This window comes from Salvelinus alpinus, chromosome 7 (assembly GCF_045679555.1).
Source record: "Salvelinus alpinus chromosome 7, SLU_Salpinus.1, whole genome shotgun sequence".
NCBI lineage: Eukaryota > Metazoa > Chordata > Actinopteri > Salmoniformes > Salmonidae > Salvelinus > Salvelinus alpinus.
In genome coordinates, this window is record NC_092092.1 from 87747788 (window position 1) to 87768687 (window position 20900).

Genomic DNA, 20900 nt, shown 5'->3' on the forward strand with positions numbered 1-20900 from the left:
TGTCTTAAAGTAATGGACTGTCTTTTCTGATATCAAACTGTATTTGTCACATGCGCTGAATACAACAAGTTTAGACTTTACCAAGAAATTCTTACTTAAAAGCCCTTAACTCTTCTTGAACTGCACTGCTGGTTAAGAAAATATTTACCAAGTACACTAAAGTAAAAAGTAACGCAATAAGAATAACGAGGCTATATACAGGGGGCACCGGTACCGAGTCAGTGTGCAGGGGTACAGGTTAGTTGAGGTCATTTGTACATGTAGGTAGGGGTGCAGTGACTATGCATAGATTATAAACAGTGAGTAGCAGCAGTGTACAAAAGGGAGGGGGGGGGGGGGGGGGGTGTCAAGGTAAATTGTCCGGTTGTATTAATAGTTCAGCAGTCTAATGGCTTGGGAGTAGAAGCTGCTGAGGAGCCATTTGGTCAAAGACCTGGCACTCCAGTACGGCAGCAGAGGAAAATATGTGCTTTCCCCACCTATTATATAGGTCCTGGATGGCAGGAAGCTTGGCCCCAGGGATGTACTGGGCCGTTCGCACTACCCTCTGTAGCGCCTTACGGTCAGATGCCGAGCAGTTGCCATACCAGGGTGGTGAGGCAACCAGTCAGGATGCTCTCGATGGTGCAGCTGTAGAACATTATGAGGATCTGGGGACCCATGCCAAATCTTTTCGATCTCCTGAGGGGGGAAAGGTTTTGAGGTGCCCTCTTCATGACTGTCATGGTATGTTTGGACCATGATAGTTTGTTGGCGATGCGGACACCAAGGACCTTGAAACTCTTGACCTGCTCCACTACAGCCCGGTCGATGTTAATGGGGGCGTGTTCAGCCCGCCTTTTCCTGTAGTTCACGATCAACTCCTTTTTCTTGCTCACATTGAGGGAGAGATTGTTGTCCTGTCACCACACTGCCAGGTCTCTGACCACCTCCCTATAGGCCGTCTCATTGTTGTCTGTCATCAGGCCTACCACTGTTGTGTCGTCAGTAAACTTGATGATGTTGGAGTTTTGTGTGAACAGGGAGTACAGGAGGGGACTAAGTACACACCCTTGAGTGGCCCCAGTGTTAAGGATCAGCGTGGCAAACGTGTTGTTGCCTACTCTTACCACCTGGGGGTGGTCCGTCAGGAAGTCCAGTATCCAGTTGCAGAGGGAGGTGTTTAGTCCCAGAGTCCTTAGCTCAGTGATGAGCTTAGTGGGCACTAAGGTGTTGAACGCTGAGCTGTAGTCAATGAACAGCATTCTCACATAGGTGTTCCTTTTGTCCAGTTGATAAAGGGAAGTGTACGATTGAGATTGTGTCATCTGAGGATCTGTTGGGGCGGTATGTGAATTGGAGTGGGTCTAGGGTGGCCGGGATAATGCTGTTGATGTGAGCCATGACCAGCCTTTCAAAGCACTTCGTGGCTACCGACATGAGTGCTATGGGGCGGTAATCATTTAAGCAGGTTACCTTCGCTTCCTTGGGCACAGGGACTATGGTGGTCTGCTTGAAACATGTAGGTATTACAGACTCGTTCAGTGAGAAGTTGAAAATGTCAGTGAAGACACTTGACAGTTGGTCCGCGCATGCTCGGAGTACACGTCCGCACATGCTCGGAGTACACGTCCTGGTAATCCGTATGGCCCAGCGGCTTTGTGAATGTTGACCTGTTTAAAGGTTTTGTTCAAATCGGCTACTGAGAGTGTTATCACACAGTCATCCAGAACAGCTGGTGCTCTCGTGCATGCTCCAGTGTTGCTTGCCTCAAAGTGATCATAAAAGGCATTTAGCCAGTGTGGTAGGCTCGCGTCACTGGGCAGTTCGCGTCTGTAATAGTTTTCAAGCCCTGCCACATCCGACGAGCATCAGAGCCGGTGTATTGAGCTTTGCCTGTTTGATGGTTTGTCTGAAGGCATAGCGGGATTTCTTAGAAGCGTCCGGATTAGTCTCCCGCTCCTTGAAAGCGGCAGCTCTAGCTTTTAGGTCGATGTGGATGTTTTCTGTAATCCATGGCTTCTGTTGGGATATGTACGTACAGTTACTGTGGGGACGACGTCGTCGATGCACTTATTGATAAAGCCGATGACTGAGGTGGTATACTCCTCAATCCCATTGGAGGAATCCCGGAACATATTCCAGTCTGTGCTAGCAAAACAGTCCTGTAGTGTAGCATCCGCGTCGTCTGATCACTTCCGTATAGAAGGAGTCACTGGTACTTCCTGCTTTAGTTTTTGCTTGTAAACAGGAATCAGGAGTATAGAATTATGGGCAGATTTGCCAAATGGAGGGTGTGGGAGAGCTGTGTATGTATCTGTGTGTGTGGAGTAAAGGTGGTCTAGGATTTTCTTTTCTCTGGTTGCACATGTGACATGCTGGTAAAAATTTGGTAAAACTGATTTAAGTTTGGAACTAGGAGCACCACTTCTGGGTGAGTTTCTCTTTGCTTATTTGAGCTGTTCTTGCCATAATATGGACTTTTACCAAACAGGGCTATCGTCTGTATACCCCCCCATACTTTGTCACAATACAACTGATTTGCTCAAACGCATTAAGAAGGAAAGAAATTCCTAATAAATTTTTAACAAGGCACACCTGTTTATTGAAATGCATTTCTGGTGACTACCTCATGAAGCTGGTTGAGAGAATGCCAAGAGTGTGCAAAACTGTCATCAAGGCAAAGGGTGGCTATTTGAAGAATCTCAAATATATTTTGATTTGAGTAACACTTTTTTGGTTACTACATGATTCCATATGTGTTATTTCATAGTTTGTCTTCACTAATATTCTACAATGTAGAAAATAGTAAAAAGAAAAGAAAAACATTTGAATGAGTAGGTGTTCTAAAACTTTTGACCGGTAGTGTATGTTTGGGCTTCTTGCGGTCAATTTATTTCAAATCTAATCTAAAATATGTCAAATCTATTTGTAATTATGATTCGGCCCCCCGTCCATCCGCTCAAGAAAGAAATTGTAGAGAAGCTGAATCTAGTTGATGATCCCTGCTAGTGTCTACAGGGTTCGTACAGACAGTGGCAAGTCAAATTCAAGGACTTAAGTGCTTTTTCAAACACTAATATTTATTTTCAAGGACCATCAATTTCTTACAGTTCCTATTATGCAATTATTTCAAGTCACCACCAGATGGCAGTATTTCACCACATTCTCAATGGGGAAAACACTAACGTACAACATCACTACCTTACAATCTCTACTCAATATTACGTGTTTCACTACATACATTAGTGGTAAGTCAGGACTGATGATGTTGACTGACACATAATGACATGAAAGTGAATTCTGACAGCGTAAAAGGCCCTTCTATTTAAAGATTCTTTCAGGGGACCCTATTTAAATTTTTAGGGGAACCCAAGTTTGGGAACCACTGTACTACTAACCTCTCTCCCTGCTTGTTTCAATGCATCTCTGTGTCTCTCCTTTGCCTCCTTCATTGCAGCCTAACACCACTGTCTATCTCACTACTCACTGCAAAAAGGTATTTTGTTATGAGAATTTATAGTAACCCAACTTCTGATTATAGCTAGGTAGCTAGCTTAATATCAGTCAACTTCTCTTGCTGTGGTCAGGCTCTGTTCAAGATTAGCTTCTAACTTCCTCCTTCTAGCTAGCTAGTTATAATATATCATGATTCCACTCGTTCACAGAGGTAAGTCAATCAGAGTTAGACACGATTAGAACTCAAGATTAATAACATTTAGCGTTCTGAACACTGATCAACGCTAGGGCAAGTGGGTATAAGATAATTATCAATATAGAAAGGTGAGTAAATGCAAAAAAAAAAAATATTGTGTAAGCGGCATTTACCCTCTACTACATCCCCGGATGGGTCTGGCAGAACCCTCTACTACATCCCCAGATGGGTCTGGCAGAACCCCTCTACTACATCCCCGGATGGGTCTGGCAGAACCCCTCTACTACATCCCAGGATGGGTCTGGCAGAACCCCTCTACTACATCCCCGGATGGGTCTGGCAGAACCCTCTACTACATCCCAGGATGGGTCTGGCAGAACCCCTCTACTACATCCCCGGATGGGTCTGGCAGAACCCCTCTACTACAGCCCCGGATGGGTCTGGCAGAACCCCTCTACTACATCCCAGGATGGGTCTGGCAGAACCCCTCTACTACATCCCCGGATGGGTCTGGCAGAACCCCTCTACTACATCCCCAGGATGGGTCTGGCAGAACCCCTCTACTACATCCCCGGATGGGTCTGGCAGAACCCCTCTACTACATCCCCGGATGGGTCTGGCAGAACCCCTCTACTACATCCCAGGATGGGTCTGGCAGAACCCCTCTACTACATCCCCGGATGGGTCTGGCAGAACCCCTCTACTACATCCCCAGATGGGTCTGGCAGAACCCCTCTACTACATCCCCGGATGGGTCTGGCAGAACCCCTCTACTACATCCCCGGATGGGTCTGGCAGAACCCTCTACTACATCCCCGGATGGGTCTGGCAGAACCCCTCTACTACATCCCCGGATGGGTCTGGCAGAACCCCTCTACTACATCCCCAGATGGGTCTGGCAGAACCCCTCTACTACAACCCCGGATGGGTCTGGCAGAACCCCTCTACTACAACCCCGGATGGGTCTGGCAGAACCCCTCTACTACATCCCCGGATGGGTCTGGCAGAACCCCTCTACTACATCCCCGGATGGGTCTGGCAGAACCCCTCTACTACATCCCCGGATGGGTCTGGCAGAACCACTCTACTACAGCCCCGGATGGGTCTGGCAGAACCCCTCTACTACATCCCCGGATGGGTCTGGCAGAACCCCTCTACTACAGCCCCGGATGGGTCTGGCAGAACCCCTCTACTACAGTCCCGGATGGGTCTGGCAGAACCCCTCTACTACAGTCCCGGATGGGTCTGGCAGAACCCCTCTACTACATCCCCGGATGGGTCTGGCAGAACCCCTCTACTATTCATAAACGTCAATATCCTGCAGGCAGGGTTGAATCTGCCTGGCTGAGAGGCAGTGTGGTCAGAATGAGCGATCTCACCTGGCCTAATTAGTCAGTTCTGTATCTGCCTGGCTGGGAGGCAGTGTGGGTCGCCTGGCAACCAGAGCGCCAAACACATGCGGAAATACAATTCTGTAGTATGCCTGGGAATTCGCAAAGCTAATATTTTCTTAAATATTTTTCATTTTAAAATGTAACATTTTTCTGTTCTCCTCTCATTTTAATTCAAGCACTTTTCAAGTACCAACTTAAGAAAATGTCAGATTTTCAAGGCATTCCAGTACTTGAATTTCAGTATGCCAAATTCAAATACTTTAAGCACCTCGAGCGAATCCTGGTGTCTAGCTAGCTGCCAACAGCACTGTCTGCCGACGAACGTTGTTCATTATTTGTTTCAACAGCAGTCAGAGCCACGGTTAGAGGATGGAGGCAGTCTGGGCTCACAGAAAGGACTGGTCACCCACACCCTGACCTCTAGTCTATTCACACAGAGGTTGACATCAGCATCTATTCACCAGCCACAGAGTGACAGCAGAGAGGACGGGACACAGAGCTAACACTAGGTTTGATATACTTGTTGTTTAATGGTTCCCAGATAGATTCTATAATGACTCCTGGACTGTGACAATATTCTGTTCCAAGATATTCAAATACATTTATTTTTGTGGGACTTACAGCCAATCAGAACAGCAGTTGCCATGGTAGCCACGGTGCTGGGGGCGTCGCTCAGGTTCAACATGTGACCCGACAGTCCATTCAGCTCGTCCACAGCATACTTAAACATGAAGGGTACCGTCACGTTGGTCATCTAGGGAGCAAAGGGGAGAGAGATGTGAAATCATTAATTTCCACTCTGATGGTAGAAGCTAGGTGCAATACGGCTGGCTGTGTGTGTGGGCTTGTATTACTATCCTGATGGGGACCGGAGATGCCTAAAAGTCAGGATAGTAAAACAAGGACAAGTCAATATTCCACAGAAATAATGAGTGCAGACCGACTCTATAGACCTCCAGATCTACATGACTGGCAAACGTACCCACCACCTCCGGTTATATTGGGTAACTACCAACTAAAACATTTTATTCAATATATATTTAAAAAACAAATATTCAATGAATGTTACAGGAAATACTCCTCAGGCACCAAATTACTACAAGACAAAACAGCTCAATCAAGCCTGATGGTGGTGTTAGTAGGAAAGAAAATACTTTTTATTTTAAATACGGAAACACACTTTTAAAAGGAAGTGGAACGAGGTAATGTCTTAGTGTGTGAAGAATACATTACCTTACCTTGTATGTGGTAAAAACACATTATTATGGGAGCACCTCCAAGAGTATGAATTAGTCTGTTTGAGAAGGTTTGAATCTTAGGCTACCTGCCTACACATTGTTGAGGAGCTTGGAGGGTACTATGGTGTTGAACGCTGAGCTGTAGTCAATGAACAGCATTCTTACATAGGTATTCCTCTTGTCCAGATGGGTTAGAGCAGTGTGGAGTATTATTCTGTCATCTATGGATCTGTAGGGGCGGTATGCGAATAGGAGTGGGTCCAGGGTGTCTGGGATGATGGTGTTGATGTGAGCCATGACCAGCCTTTCATGGCTATAGGATGTAAAATGTGCTACGGGCGGTAGTCATTTAGGCAGGTCACCTTGGCATTCTTGGGCACGGGGACTATGGTGGTCTGCTTGAAACATGTTGGCATTACAGACTGGGTCATGGATAGGTTGAAAATGTCTGTGAAGACACTTTCATTCTGAGTACATGTCCTGGTATTGTGTCTGGCCGCACGAATATTAGCCTGTTCAAAAGATCTTATGCACATCGGCTACGAAGCCGAGACCACACAGTAGTCTGGAACAGCTGGCGCTATCATGCATGGTTCAGTGTTGCTTGCCTCAAAGCGAGCATATTAAAGGCATTTAGCTTGTCTGGTAGGACATCTCGTTGTGCGGTTTCCCTTTTGTAATCCATGATAGTTTGCAAGCCCTGCCACAGTCGTTGAGCGTCAGAGCCAGTGTAGTAGGATTCGATCTTAGTCCTATATTGACGCTTTGCCTGTTTGATGGCTCGTCTCTTTCTAAAATTGGGCAATAAAGCCCAATAGTCAATGAATGAATGATACAGGTTACATTTTCCAGCTTTAACCTTCATCACAATAGGGGCTGAGTGTTTACAATACTGTCCCTCTGGGCTCCTGGAACTAACCTAACCACTGCTGCCTAGACAACTGGAATGCCTTACAAAACAGCCAAAACATGACTACTGCTACAATAACCTCGCCCCGGGCTATTGCATACAGTACTTAAGCCTGCGATATCAACAATTCAAAGTTGGCCTTTGTGGGTGTGATCCAAGAATTATATGGGAGTGACCTTACTGAGTAAAGGTAATTTAAGCGAATCACATGTCTGCGAGGAGTGGCTCCAAATGGAAGCAAGACACATATAGGGGAGGGTTAGGGGAAAGTGATGTGTGAGATGATTGGTTGGAAGATTAAGCCGATGCACTGGGAGCTTCTCCTTGTCTTTCTATTGGTTAATGAAGGACAAGTTTGACGAGATGGTCCACCAGACTCGTTGCGCATTTGGGAGGAAGTGTCTGGTAACACGATTACTGGTACGATGGATGGGGTCTTTTCCAATTATAAAGTGTCTGGTAACCAGATTACTGGTACGATGGATGGGGTCTTTCCCAATTATAAAGTGTCTGGTAACCAGATTACTGGTACGATGGATGGGGTCTTTTCCAATTATAAAGCTGAAGATAATCTTTGTTTAACACACCTTGCCAATCTAGACATCTGGTGAAATAGAGGTAGAGATAAAGACATAGACAGAGAGATGGGGATACTCTGTGCCGGCCCTCAGGCTATGGCAGGACAGGGGAATCGAGCAGATACATACACTAATACAAGCTTGAAAACCAGACAGACGACACAGTAATACATTGGAGGATTTAGAGAGCATATTAAAAGGAGAACAATACAAAGATAACAGGAGTCATGCAGTGGCAGGATGGGCTCATGTGAGTGCTGTTATAACAACAAATCTTAGTTAACTTCTAGTTATAAACAGTGGCGTAACACGCGCCCCTGCAGCCCCCGTCGGTATGTCTAAATACCCCGGTACCACCCAATAGCCCGGCACGGTACCGCCCAATAGCCCGGCCCAATATCCCGGTACGGCACCGCCCAATATCCCGGTACGGCACCGCCCAATATCCCGGTACGGCACCGCCCAATATCCCGGTACGGCACCGCCCAATATCCCGGTACGGCACCGCCCAATATCCCGGTACGGCACCGCCCAATATCCCGGTACGGCACCGCCCAATATCCCGGCACGGCACCGCCCAAGCCAGGTTTCACTCAGCCTACAGTGCTTATAGAAAGTCAACCATGGGATTTATTCACATTTTATTACAAATAGGATTCAAATGGAATTGAATTGTAAATTTGTTCAACGATCTGCATGAGCTGGCGCCAACCCAGAGAAAATGATTTAGTGTAGAGGTGCTGACTAACGCAGAATAAACTGGAAGCTATAAAAACAAAGAGAGAGTCACTCTCCACATGTATAACAGGAATTTATTGGGTCAAAAAATCTGTTTCAGCATCACTGTGCCTTCTTCCAATGATCTACACAAAATACTCTGTCAAAGTAAAAAAAAAAAAAAATGAAAACAGTAATATATCTTCATTGCATAAGTATTCAGCTCCCTGAGTCAATACATGTTAGAAACACCTCTAAAAGCGATTCCAGCTGGGAGTCTTCTTGGGTAACTCTCATAAGAACTTTGCACAACTGGATTCTGAAAATGTTCCCATTATTTTTTTTATTTTTTTTTTTATCTTAAAGTTCTTTCAATGTGTTGGGGATTATGGCTAGACAACCATTTTCAAGTCTTGACGTAGATCTTCGAGCAGATTTAGGTAAAAAACTAACTTGGCCACTCGAGCATTCACTGTCTTCTTGGTAAGCAACTCCAGTGTAGATTTGGCATTGTGTTTTAGGTTATTGTCCTGCTGAAAGGTGAATTCATCTCCCAGTGTCTGGTGGAAAGCAGACTGAACCAGGTTTTCCCTCTAGGATTCTTCCTGTGCTTAATTCCATCGCTTTCTTTTCATCCTGAAAAACTCCAGTCTTTTGTCAATGTCAAGAATACCCATAACCATGCAGCCATAACCATGCTTGAAAATAAGGAGGCAGTTACTCAACGATGCGTTTGATTTTCCACAAACGTTAAGGCTTTGCATTTAGGCCCAACATGTTTTGTTGTGGTACAGTATTACTTTAGTGCCTCAAACATATAAATGTTTCGGAATATGTGTATTTTTTTCCTCTTGTCGTTTAGGTCATTATTGTGGAATCACCACAATGCTGTCGATCCATCCTCAGTTCACCCATCACAGCCATCGAACTCTGTAGCCATTTTAAAATCACCGATGGCCTCATGGTGACATCCCTAAGCAGTTTCCTTCCTCTCCTGCAGCTCAGTCCAGTAGGGCGCATGGTTTACAGTGTTTTCCTGTTGGCTATACAGCCGATTGGAGACTAACTTTCAGCCGGGTTACTAGAGCCCTCATAAGAACTCTCATAAGAGAGTCGCTAGTGAGGGAAAAAAAGTCTGCTGAGCCCTCTCCCGCTAGAATTAACCTAATGTAGCAGGCGTAAAAGAGAACACCTGAGCGTAGTTGGCACAGCCGGTTGAAGATGGCTGTATCCCTGAGAACCAGAAGCATCCGGTTGAAGATGGCTGTATCCCTGAGAACCAGAAGCAGCCGGTTGAAGATGGCTGTATCCCTGAGAACCAGAAGCAGCCGGTTGAAGATGGCTGTATCCCTGAGAACCAGAAGCAGCCGGTTGAAGATGGCTGTATCCCTGAGAACCAGAAGCAGCCGGTTGAAGATGGCTGTATCCCTGAGAACCAGAAGCAGCCGGTTGAAGATGGCTGTATCCCTGAGAACCAGAAGCAGCCGGTTGAAGATGGCTGTATCCCTGAGAACCAGAAGCAGCCGGTTGAAGATGGCTGTATCCCTGAGAACCAGAAGGAGCCGGTTGAAGATGGCTGTATCCCTGAGAACCAGAAGCATCCGGTTGAAGATGGCTGTATCCCTGAGAACCAGAAGCAGCCGGTTGAAGATGGCTGTATCCCTGAGAACCAGAAGCATCCGGTTGAAGATGGCTGTATCCCTGAGAACCAGAAGCAGCCGGTTGAAGATGGCTGTATCCCTGAGAACCAGAAGCAGCCGGTTGAAGATGGCTGTATCCCTGAGAACCAGAAGCATCCGGTTTAAGATGGCTGTATCCCTGAGAACCAGAAGCATCCGGTTGAAGATGGCTGTATCCCTGAGAACCAGAAGCAGCCGGTTGAAGATGGCTGTATCCCTGAGAACCAGAAGCAGCCGGTTGAAGATGGCTGTATCCCTGAGAACCAGAAGCAGCCGGTTGAAGATGGCTGTATCCCTGAGAACCAGAAGCAGCCGGTTGAAGATGGCTGTATCCCTGAGAACCAGAAGCAGCCGGTTGAAGATGGCTGTATCCCTGAGAACCAGAAGGAGCCGGTTGAAGATGGCTGTATCCCTGAGAACCAGAAGCAGCCGGTTGAAGATGGCTGTATCCCTGAGAACCAGAAGCAGCCGGTTGAAGATGGCTGTATCCCTGAGAACCAGAAGCAGCCGGTTGAAGATGGCTGTATCCCTGAGAACCAGAAGGAGCCGGTTGAAGATGGCTGTATCCCTGAGAACCAGAAGGAGCCGGTTGAAGATGGCTGTATCCCTGAGAACCAGAAGGAGCCGGTTGAAGATGGCTGTATCCCTGAGAACCAGAAGCAGCCGGTTGAAGATGGCTGTATCCCTGAGAACCAGAAGCATCCGGTTGAAGATGGCTGTATCCCTGAGAACCAGAAGGAGCCGGTTGAAGATGGCTGTATCCCTGAGAACCAGAAGCATCCGGTTGAAGATGGCTGTATCCCTGAGAACCAGAAGCAGCCGGTTGAAGATGGCTGTATCCCTGAGAACCAGAAGCAGCCGGTTGAAGATGGCTGTATCCCTGAGAACCAGAAGGAGCCGGTTGAAGATGGCTGTATCCCTGAGAACCAGAAGCATCCGGTTGAAGATGGCTGTATCCCTGAGAACCAGAAGCAGCCGGTTGAAGATGGCTGTATCCCTGAGAACCAGAAGGTTGTTGGCAACTCCGATAAGGGTGCACTAGAATGAACAATATCCATCTTCTAGACAGGACAGGAGCCTGTCAGTCACAAAGGTGACAGAGAAACACTGCTGGTTTGACAGTCTGCTGTCTGTCCCGCCTCTCGGTACCTGGGTGTGTTGTGTGCGCTGTGGTTGGGGTTGAATTTTTACACGGGAGGTAGAAAGCATCAATTTACACATCCCGTATATAAATGGGAGTGAAAAATGTACACGTCCCATATAATGTGAGTGAATAGCCTACACTTAGCCTACTGTTTTCTGGCACATTCATTTATTTTCCTTCTCGGTCCGACATTAACACTGGCCCGGGACCAGTAAAAACACATGGGGACAGTGGAGCTCGTCAGGCCAGTAACTTTTCGAAACTTTTTGCATTCCAGTTCATTGGATTGGCTATTCATTCAAGCATCACCACGCTCCCACGAGTCACAACTTCTCTAGCAGTCCAGGAGTTGATGCCTTATTTAACTAGGCAAGTCAGCTAAGAACAAATTCTTACCTACAATGACGGCCTAGGAACACTGGGTTAACTGCCTTGTTCAGGAGCAGAAGGACAGATTTTTACCTTGTCAGCTCGGGGATTCAATCTTGCAAACTTTCGGTTACTGGCCCAACGCTCTAACCACTGGGCTACCTGCTGGGCTACCTGCTGGGCTACCTGCTGGGCTACCTGCCGCCCCATATATGGGGGACAGAGGAAGGGTTAGTCTTTCAAAAATCATGTCAACTCCTATTATTTCACCCAGAGTGAGTCCATATAACTTATTTCGTCCAGAGTGAGTCCATGTAACTTATTTCACCCAGAGTGAGTCCAATATAACTTATTTCGCCCAGAGTGAGTCCATATAATTTATTTCGCCCAGAGTGAGTCCATGTAACTTATTTCACCCAGAGTGAGTCCAATATAACTTATTTCGCCCAGAGTGAGTCCATGTAACTTATTTCGCCCAGAGTGAGTCCATGTAACTTATTTCGCCCAGAGTGAGTCCATGTAACTTATTTCGCCCAGAGTGAGTCCATGTAACTTATTTCGCCCAGAGTGAGTCCATGTAACTTATTTCGCCCAGAGTGAGTCCATGTAATTTATTTCACCCAGAGTGAGTCCAATATAACTTATTTCGCCCAGAGTGAGTCCAATATAATTTATTTCGCCCAGAGTGAGTCCAATATAATTTATTTCACCCAGAGTGAGTCCAATATAATTTATTTCACCCAGAGTGAGTCCAATATAACTTATTTCACCCAGAGTGAGTCCAATATAATTTATTTCACCCAGAGTGAGTCCAATATAATTTATTTCACCCAGAGTGAGTCCATGTAATTTATTTCACCCAGAGTGAGTCCAATATAACTTATTTCACCCAGAGTGAGTCCAATATAACTTATTTCGCCCAGAGTGAGTCCAATATAATTTATTTCGCCCAGAGTGAGTCCAATATAACTTATTTCGCCCAGAGTGAGTCCAATATAATTTATTTCGCCCAGAGTGAGTCCAATATAATTTATTTCGCCCAGAGTGAGTCCATATAACTTATTTCGCCCAGAGTGAGTCCAATATAACTTATTTCACCCAGAGTGAGTCCATATAATTTATTTCGCCCAGAGTGAGTCCATATAACTTATTTCGCCCAGAGTGAGTCCAATATAACTTATTTCGCCCAGAGTGAGTCCATATAATTTATTTCGCCCAGAGTGAGTCCAATATAACTTATTTCGCCCAGAGTGAGTCCATATAATTTATTTCGCCCAGAGTGAGTCCAATATAACTTATTTCGCCCAGAGTGAGTCCAATATAATTTATTTCGCCCAGAGTGAGTCCAATATAACTTATTTCACCCAGAGTGAGTCCAATATAATTTATTTCGTCCAGAGTGAGTCCAATATAACTTATTTCACCCAGAGTGAGTCCAATATAATTTATTTCGTCCAGAGTGAGTCCAATATAATTTATTTCGTCCAGAGTGAGTCCAATATAACTTATTTCGCCCAGAGTGAGTCCAATATAATTTATTTCGTCCAGAGTGAGTCCAATATAACTTATTTCGTCCAGAGTGAGTCCATGTAACTTATTTCACCCAGAGTGAGTCCAATATAATTTATTTCGTCCAGAGTGAGTCCAATATAACTTATTTCACCCAGAGTGAGTCCAATATAACTTATTTCACCCAGAGTGAGTCCAATATAACTTATTTCGCCCAGAGTGAGTCCAATATAACTTATTTCACCCAGAGTGAGTCCAATATAATTTATTTCACCCAGAGTGAGTCCAATATAATTTATTTCACCCAGAGTGAGTCCAATATGATTTATTTCACCCAGAGTGAGTCCAATATAACTTATTTCACCCAGAGTGAGTCCAATATAATTTATTTCACCCAGAGTGAGTCCAATATAACTTATTTCGCCCAGAGTGAGTCCAATATAATTTATTTCACCCAGAGTGAGTCCAATATAATTTATTTCACCCAGAGTGAGTCCAATATAATTTATTTCACCCAGAGTGAGTCCAATATAATTTATTTCACCCAGAGTGAGTCCAATATAATTTATTTCACCCAGAGTGAGTCCAATATAATTTATTTCACCCAGAGTGAGTCCAATATAATTTATTTCACCCAGAGTGAGTCCAATATAATTTATTTCACCCAGAGTGAGTCCAATATAACTTATTTCACCCAGAGTGAGTCCAATATAACTTATTATGTAATTTATTAAAAGACACATTTTACTCCTGAACTATATTTGAGTTATTTAACTGTTATTAATTTGTAAAAATGTGTAGAATACTCTGTTCCCTTTGACATTGAGTAGATATTATATTTCAATCTCACATCGTAACGCAACAAAATGTGAAAAAGTTGAGGTGTAAACTTTCTAGAAGCACTGTACCTCCAGCCAGCAGCTGTCTGTCTTCCATCAGCTTACCTTACAAGCCAGCAGATGTGTGTGTGTGTGTGTGTGTGTTGTGCGTGTTGTGTGTCCCATCAGACTACCTTAGCTCCAGCCAGCAGCCCCAGGGCGATGGCTACTCTAGCCCGTAGATCAGGTCGGTCCTTGGGCCACACGTAGGACAACATGTTAGACAGGATGGTCCTGGAATTCACCTCCTTCAACTGCCACCAGGACACAACAGGAAAAATACTGTTAGACGATAGAATGGTTTATTCACAAGGCTCAATTGGTAGAGCATGGCGGTTGCAAAGACGAGGAATTTGGGTTTGAATCCCGCTGGGGCCTCCCATACACGAAAAACGTACGCACACATGACTAAGTTGCTTCAGATAAAAGCGGCTGCTGAACGGCATCCATGATTATTTATGTATGTGTTCCTCCTCACTGACCACAGAACAGGAAGGTAACGGATCTTCTAACGGTACCGGATCTTCTAACGGTACCGGATCTTCTAACGGTACCGGATCTTCTAACGGTACCGGATCTTCTAATGGTAACGGATCTTCTAGCGGCACAAGGCTTTGGAAAAAGCTGCACTTGTCCAAAACATTGACAAATAATATCCAGAGTAACAATAGTAACATAATAATAATAATAGTAACAGTCATTAATATCCAGAGTAACAATAGTAACATAATAATAGTAATAATAACATAATACTAGTAACAGTCAGAGTAGTAGTTACAGCCAGTAATATCCAGAGCAATAGTCAGAGTAATAATAATAATAAGTCAGTAATAGTCAAAGGCAAAATGTGTCTGAAGCAGTAGCACATGATTTTTGAACCATTGTGGCCAGGGGTGGATGGCCAGGGGTGCATGGCCAGGGTTGCTTTTACAACAATATGGAAAGACATGATCTGCAGTTCTCTTTCCCAATTGGTTTGACAGGGAAGGGAAAACTAGAGGCCCCTGGCCGTCTGCCCTCAGGGGACCCACTCTGACACTTGGGGCAGGGGCCTCCAGGGGACCCACTCTGACACTTGGGGCAGGGGCCCCCAGGGGACCCACTCTGACACTTGGGGCAGGGGCCCCCAGGGGACCCACTCTGACACTTGGGGCAGGGGCCCCCAGGGGACCCACTCTGACACTTGGGGCAGGGGCCCCCAGGGGACCCACTCTGACACTTGGGGCAGGGGCCCCCAGGGGACCCACTCTGACACTTGGGGCAGGGGCCCCCAGGGGACCCACTCTGACACTTGGGGCAGGGGCCCCCAGGGGACCCACTCTGACAAGGGATGGAGAGCAGACTGGCCGTCTGCCTCCAGGTGGACGCGGAGAGCCTGACTACATCTCCCAGGGGGCCATGGGGATAGAAAGACGGCTCTAGATGGCTAAAACCCATTTTAGCATGGACATCAAGGGCTTCCACCATTTTAAAGTCATCTGGGAGCCAGCAGCCAGTGATCAGAGTATTATCTTCTTCAAGTTAAAGTTGCCTATGGTTTGTAAATGGATTTAAGCAATATCTCTGCCATCTAGTGGCCACAAATTAATGCCACCATTTGGTTCAGGACTCTAGCACTGCAGTAAATCATTATCAGTGTTGCACTTATTTTAAACATTAAAATACCTACTTTAAAATGAAGACAGCCTCGATGGTGCTGCTCATGCTGTCGCAGACGCCATAATGGCACCGATACAAAGATGAGTCCTCTATCTATCCCTATGCTACAGATCTGTCTCCAGGTAGACCCGGAGATCCTGTCTGACTACATCTCCCAGGAGGCCGTGGGGCTGTCATCACATCTGAGGAGCCAAGATGGTTGTTTACCTGCTCTGTCAGCCAGCTGCCACCGTGGCCTGGACTAGGGGCTGCTACACAGCTGCAGCAACACCAAGGTGATTATAGGAACCAGAGTGAGTGAGTGGCACGGTATACAGAAACTATGGTACTTTTACAATACAAAGAAATGTAATTAAAAAACTGTTCATAGTAGAATTTTTGTTAAATTCGGCACTTCTGTCAAATGTGTCTCACATGATTGAGAGGATGAAGTCAGCCAATCAGCACAGCCACTTGGTAGCGCCAGGAGCAGAGAGTCACCTCCTCTTCCTCATTCATTACTAGAGCTGTCTGTCCACTTCCTCATTCATTACTAGAGCTGTCTGTCCACTTCCTCATTCATTACTAGAGCTGTCTGTCCACTTCCTCATTCATTACTAGAGCTGTCTGTCCACTTCCTCATTCATTACTAGAGCTGTCTGTCCTCTTCCTCATTCATTACTAGAGCTGTCTGTCCACTTCCTCCTTCATTACTAGAGCTGTCTGTCCACTTCCTCCTTCATTACTAGAGCTGTCTGTCCACTTCCTCATTCATTACTAGAGCTGTCTGTCCACTTCCTCCTTCATTACTAGAGCTGTCTGGCTGTGTTGTTAGCTCCCTACTCATCATGTTACACAGCTCCACGTCCTCCTTCATTACTAGAGCTGTCTGTCCACTTCCTCCTTCATTACTAGAGCTGTCTGGCTGTGTTGTTAGCTCCCTACTCATCATGTTGTCCAGCGCCACGTCCTCCTTCATTACTAGAGCTGTCTGTCCACTTCCTCCTTCATTACTAGAGCTGTCTGTCCACTTCCTCCTTCATTACTAGAGCTGTCTGGCTGTGTTGTTAGCTCCCTACTCATCATGTTACACAGCTCCACGTCCTCCTTCATTACTAGAGCTGTCTGTCCACTTCCTCCTTCATTACTAGAGCTGTCTGTCCACTTCCTCATTCATTACTAGAGCTGTCTGTCCACTTCCTCCTTCATTACTAGAGCTGTCTGGCTGTGTTGTTAGCTCCCTACTCATCATGTTGTACACAGCTCCACTTCCTCCTTCATTACTAGAGCTGTCTGGCTGTGTTGTTAACTCCCTACTCATCATGTAACACAGCTCCACTTCCTCATTCATTACTAGAGCTGTCTGTCCACTTCCTCATTCATTACTAGAGCTGTCTGTCCACCTCCTCCTTCATTACTAGAGCTGTCTGTCCACTTCCTCCTTCATTACTAGAGCTGTCTGTCCACTTCCTCCTTCATTACTAGAGCTGTCTGTCCACTTCCTCATTCATTACTAGAGCTGTCTGGCTGTGTTGTTAGCTCCCCTCATGATGAACTGAAGTTAACACACTTGAATAATGCAACACGGCATGTAGAAATGTTGAAACTGTTCGCAAAACAATGTCCTGCAGGCTAGAACACTTTCACAATGCAAGACGATACCGGTAGCTTCCAGCTTTAAATTGTGGGCTAACTTTCCTTGCTAGCAGACAGCTGAACTAACCAACCTAGTACTTTGTTTGTGATAACATGAAACCATCATGTTAAATAAATATACTGCTTCCAAAGCTGAGTGTCACCAAAAACGTTAATAATAAACGTAGTCTCCCTCGCCACCGAAAACAAATTCACTCCTGTCGGGCTTCTGCTAGATTGCATAGCAACAAAGTCAGATTCCATAGCCACATTCTGCTCATTAATTATATAATTAATTTCTTAAAGAGACAGTGCACACTTTTATAAAAAGGGATTGCTTCTATGCAAATGTTGTTGATCAGTACAATCAAATATTCTCCTAAAAAAAATATATTCCTAAATGGAAGAGATAGTTTTTCATCTGTAGCCGCATGAAATCAACTAAAACAGGCTGAATAAATCAATGCATGACACTCCTATTGAATATGCATTCACCTGTATTGTGGGAAGACCTAGGCGACATCTTGATTTACCCCGTTTATCAACAGAGATTTACCATTCAAATAATTATTACCATTACGTTGTTTTGTAGTTAGATCGGTAAAACAAGTCAAATAGATTTTTATAAATTGATGAATTAAATTCATACATGGCTTTCTAAATAAATTTTATAAAATACAAAATGTTCAAATGTAATGATATTGAACTCAAAAGATGTCCAACGATTGAACAAAGCAGTAGCTGAGTTCCTGTCTGGATCAGGTGCATTCTGGGAGTTTGGATAATACGTATTTTTGTTGCTGTGGGATTGTTCCGGTATCGAGTATCGTGATACTAAACCTGGTATTGAAGTAGAAAGTATCGTGACAACACTAGTGTGTGTGCGTTTTGCCAAAATCTGGCTTTAATCCAGTGGTGTAAAGTACTTAAAAGTATTTTTTACTTAAGTACTACTTAGCGCCTTGACTTTTTCCACATTTTGTTACGTTACAGCCTTATTCTAAAATTGATTAAAATGTGTTTTTTCCCTCCTCAATCTACACACAATACCCCCTAATAACAAAGCAAAAACAGGGTTAGAAATGGGTTCATTTATTTTTTAAATTAAAAAAGAAAATAACATTTACATAAGTATTCAGACCATTTGATGTGAGACTTGAAATTGAGCTCAGATGCATCCTGTTTCCATTCTTGGGTAAAGTATTCAGACCCTTTACTCAGTACTTTGTTGAAGCACCTTTGGCAGTGATTACAGCCTTTAGTCTTCTTGGGTATGACGCTACAAGCTTGGCACACCTGTATTTGGAGAGTTTATGCCATTCTTCTCCGCAGATCCTCTCAAGCTCTGTCATGTTGGATGGGAAGCGTCGCTGCAGAGAAGCAGGTCTCTCCAGAGATGTTCGATCGGGTTCAAGTCCAGGCTCTGGCTGGGCCACTCAAGGACATTCAGAGACTTGTTCCGAAGCCACTCCTGCGTTGTCTTGGCTATGTGATTAGGATCATTGTCCTAATGGAAGGTGAACATTCGCCCCAGTCTGAGGTCCTGAGAGCTCTGGAGTAGGTTTTCATCAAGGATCTCTGTTCTTTGATCCGTTCATCTTTCCCTCGATCCTGACTAGTCTCCCAGTCACTGCCGCTGAAAAATATCCCCACCACCATGCTTCACCGTAGGGATGGTGCCAGGTTTCCTCCAGATGTGACGCTTGGCATTCAAACCAAAGAGTTCAATCTTGGTTTCATCAGACCAAAGAACCTTGTTTCTCATGGTCAGAGTCCTTTAGGGGCCTTTTGATAAACTCTAAGCGGGCTGTCACGTGTCTTTAACTGAGGAGTGGCTTCCATCTGGCCACTCTACCATAAAGTCCTGATTGATGGTGTGCTGCAGAGATGGTTGTCCTTCTGGAAGGTTCTCCCATCTCCACAGAGGAACTCTGGAGCTCAGTCAGAGTGACCATCGGGTTCTTGGTCACCTCCCTGACCAAGTCCCTTCTCCCCAGATTGCTCAGTTTGGCCGGGTGACCAGCTCTAGGAAGCTTTCACAATCCTGTCTCGGAGCTCTACGGACAATTCCTTTGACCTCATGGCCTGGTTTTTTCTCTGACATGTACTGTCAACTGTGGGACTTTATATAGACAGATGTGTGCCTTTCCAAATCATGTCCAATCAATTGAATTTACCACAGGTGGACTCCAATGAAGTTGTAGAAACATCTCAAGGATGATCAATAGAAACATGATGCACCTGAGCTCAATTTCGATTCTCAAAGCATATGGTCTGAATACTTATGTAAATATGGTATTTGTTTTTTATTTTTAATAAATTAGCAAACACTTCTAAAACCCTGTTTTTGCTTTGTCATTATGGGGTATTGTGTGTAGATTGCTGAGCATTTTCTGGGGGCGACCTGACCAACTTCACATAGAAATGTGTTATAGATCTATCACGCTCATTGAAAGCAAGTCTAAGAAGTGGTAGATCCGTTCTATGTGTTATAGATCTATCACTATGTGAGCTCTTTCCATGCTTCCCGTGGGGTTTTGCAGCTTTTACTTTCAGTTTTGTACATCAGCTTCAAACTGAAAATACATTGTGTGTGCTTACGGAAAATATATTTCACAGCGGTTTAGATGATTCTCCACACAACAACTGCAACCGTGTTTTGTCACAAACTATAAATGAGGTGGTCTATTAGAATTTTAGCAAACAGGAAATGGTGGAGTGATTTCTGTATATTGCACTTTTAACACAATCAGTGGTGGCTGGTCTAGTAGTGGTATGAATTAACACAGTGGTGGCTGGTCTAGTAGTGGTATGAATTAACACAGTGGTGGCTGGTCTAGTAGTGGTATGAATTAACACAGTGGTGGCTGGTCTAGTAGTGGTATGAATTAACACAGTGGTGGCTGGTCTAGTAGTGGTATGAATTAACACAGTGGTGGCTGGTCTAGTAGTGGTATGAATTAACACAGTGGTGGCTGGTCTAGTAGTGGTATGAATTAACACAGTGGTTGGCTATGAAAGTAAAGGTGACTCTTTCCCTACAGAATTGATTTAGGAAACAAATGAATGATCACCTATTTTCTCTCTGTTTACATGCTGATCACGGAGCTAATAAAACATAACATGATTCTGGTACAGAACATTTGGAAGTACTATTTGTTTTCTTACCACATTTTTGGGGTCTGCGTTTAGCCTTCCACCTGCATTTCCGTGCCAACATGTCCTCTCGGTCACCTGCAAATGCTGTGAGCAAGCACACAGTAGATTCTTCAGAGATCACATTCAAACGTAATAACTTCTGATATCGTAAATGGCATAGGTAAATGGCATAGGCTCCAATAACAATCCAACGTACCTTTGCAGCCTCCAGTAAACGTCTGTTGTCACTTCTGTTGACTGTCCATGTGGCTGTCCTCAGGTTGGGGCTCAGCTAAAGAACAGGAGGAGAGAGGAGAGAACAGAGGAGAGGAGAGAACAGAGGAGAGAGGAGAGGAAAACAGAGGAGAGGAGAGGAGAACAGAGGAGAGGAGAGGAGAACAGAGGAGAGGAGAGAACAGAGGAGAGGAGAGGAGAGAGG

General features: G+C 44.9%; 1 protein-coding gene across 1 annotated transcript in view; it reads right to left on the minus strand.

Moving 5' to 3' along the window:
- The window catches only part of LOC139581818 (iron-sulfur clusters transporter ABCB7, mitochondrial-like), an 87986-nt gene that overhangs the window by 55509 nt on the left and 11577 nt on the right, over positions 1-20900 (minus strand). Inside the window, exons 2-5 of the mRNA XM_071412005.1 lie at positions 20679-20753; positions 20492-20566; positions 14185-14304; positions 5650-5782 (exon numbers count right to left, since the gene is read on the minus strand). Coding sequence (XP_071268106.1) covers positions 5650-5782; positions 14185-14304; positions 20492-20566; positions 20679-20753 — 403 coding nt within the window. The remainder of the gene's footprint in view (positions 1-5649; positions 5783-14184; positions 14305-20491; positions 20567-20678; positions 20754-20900) is intronic.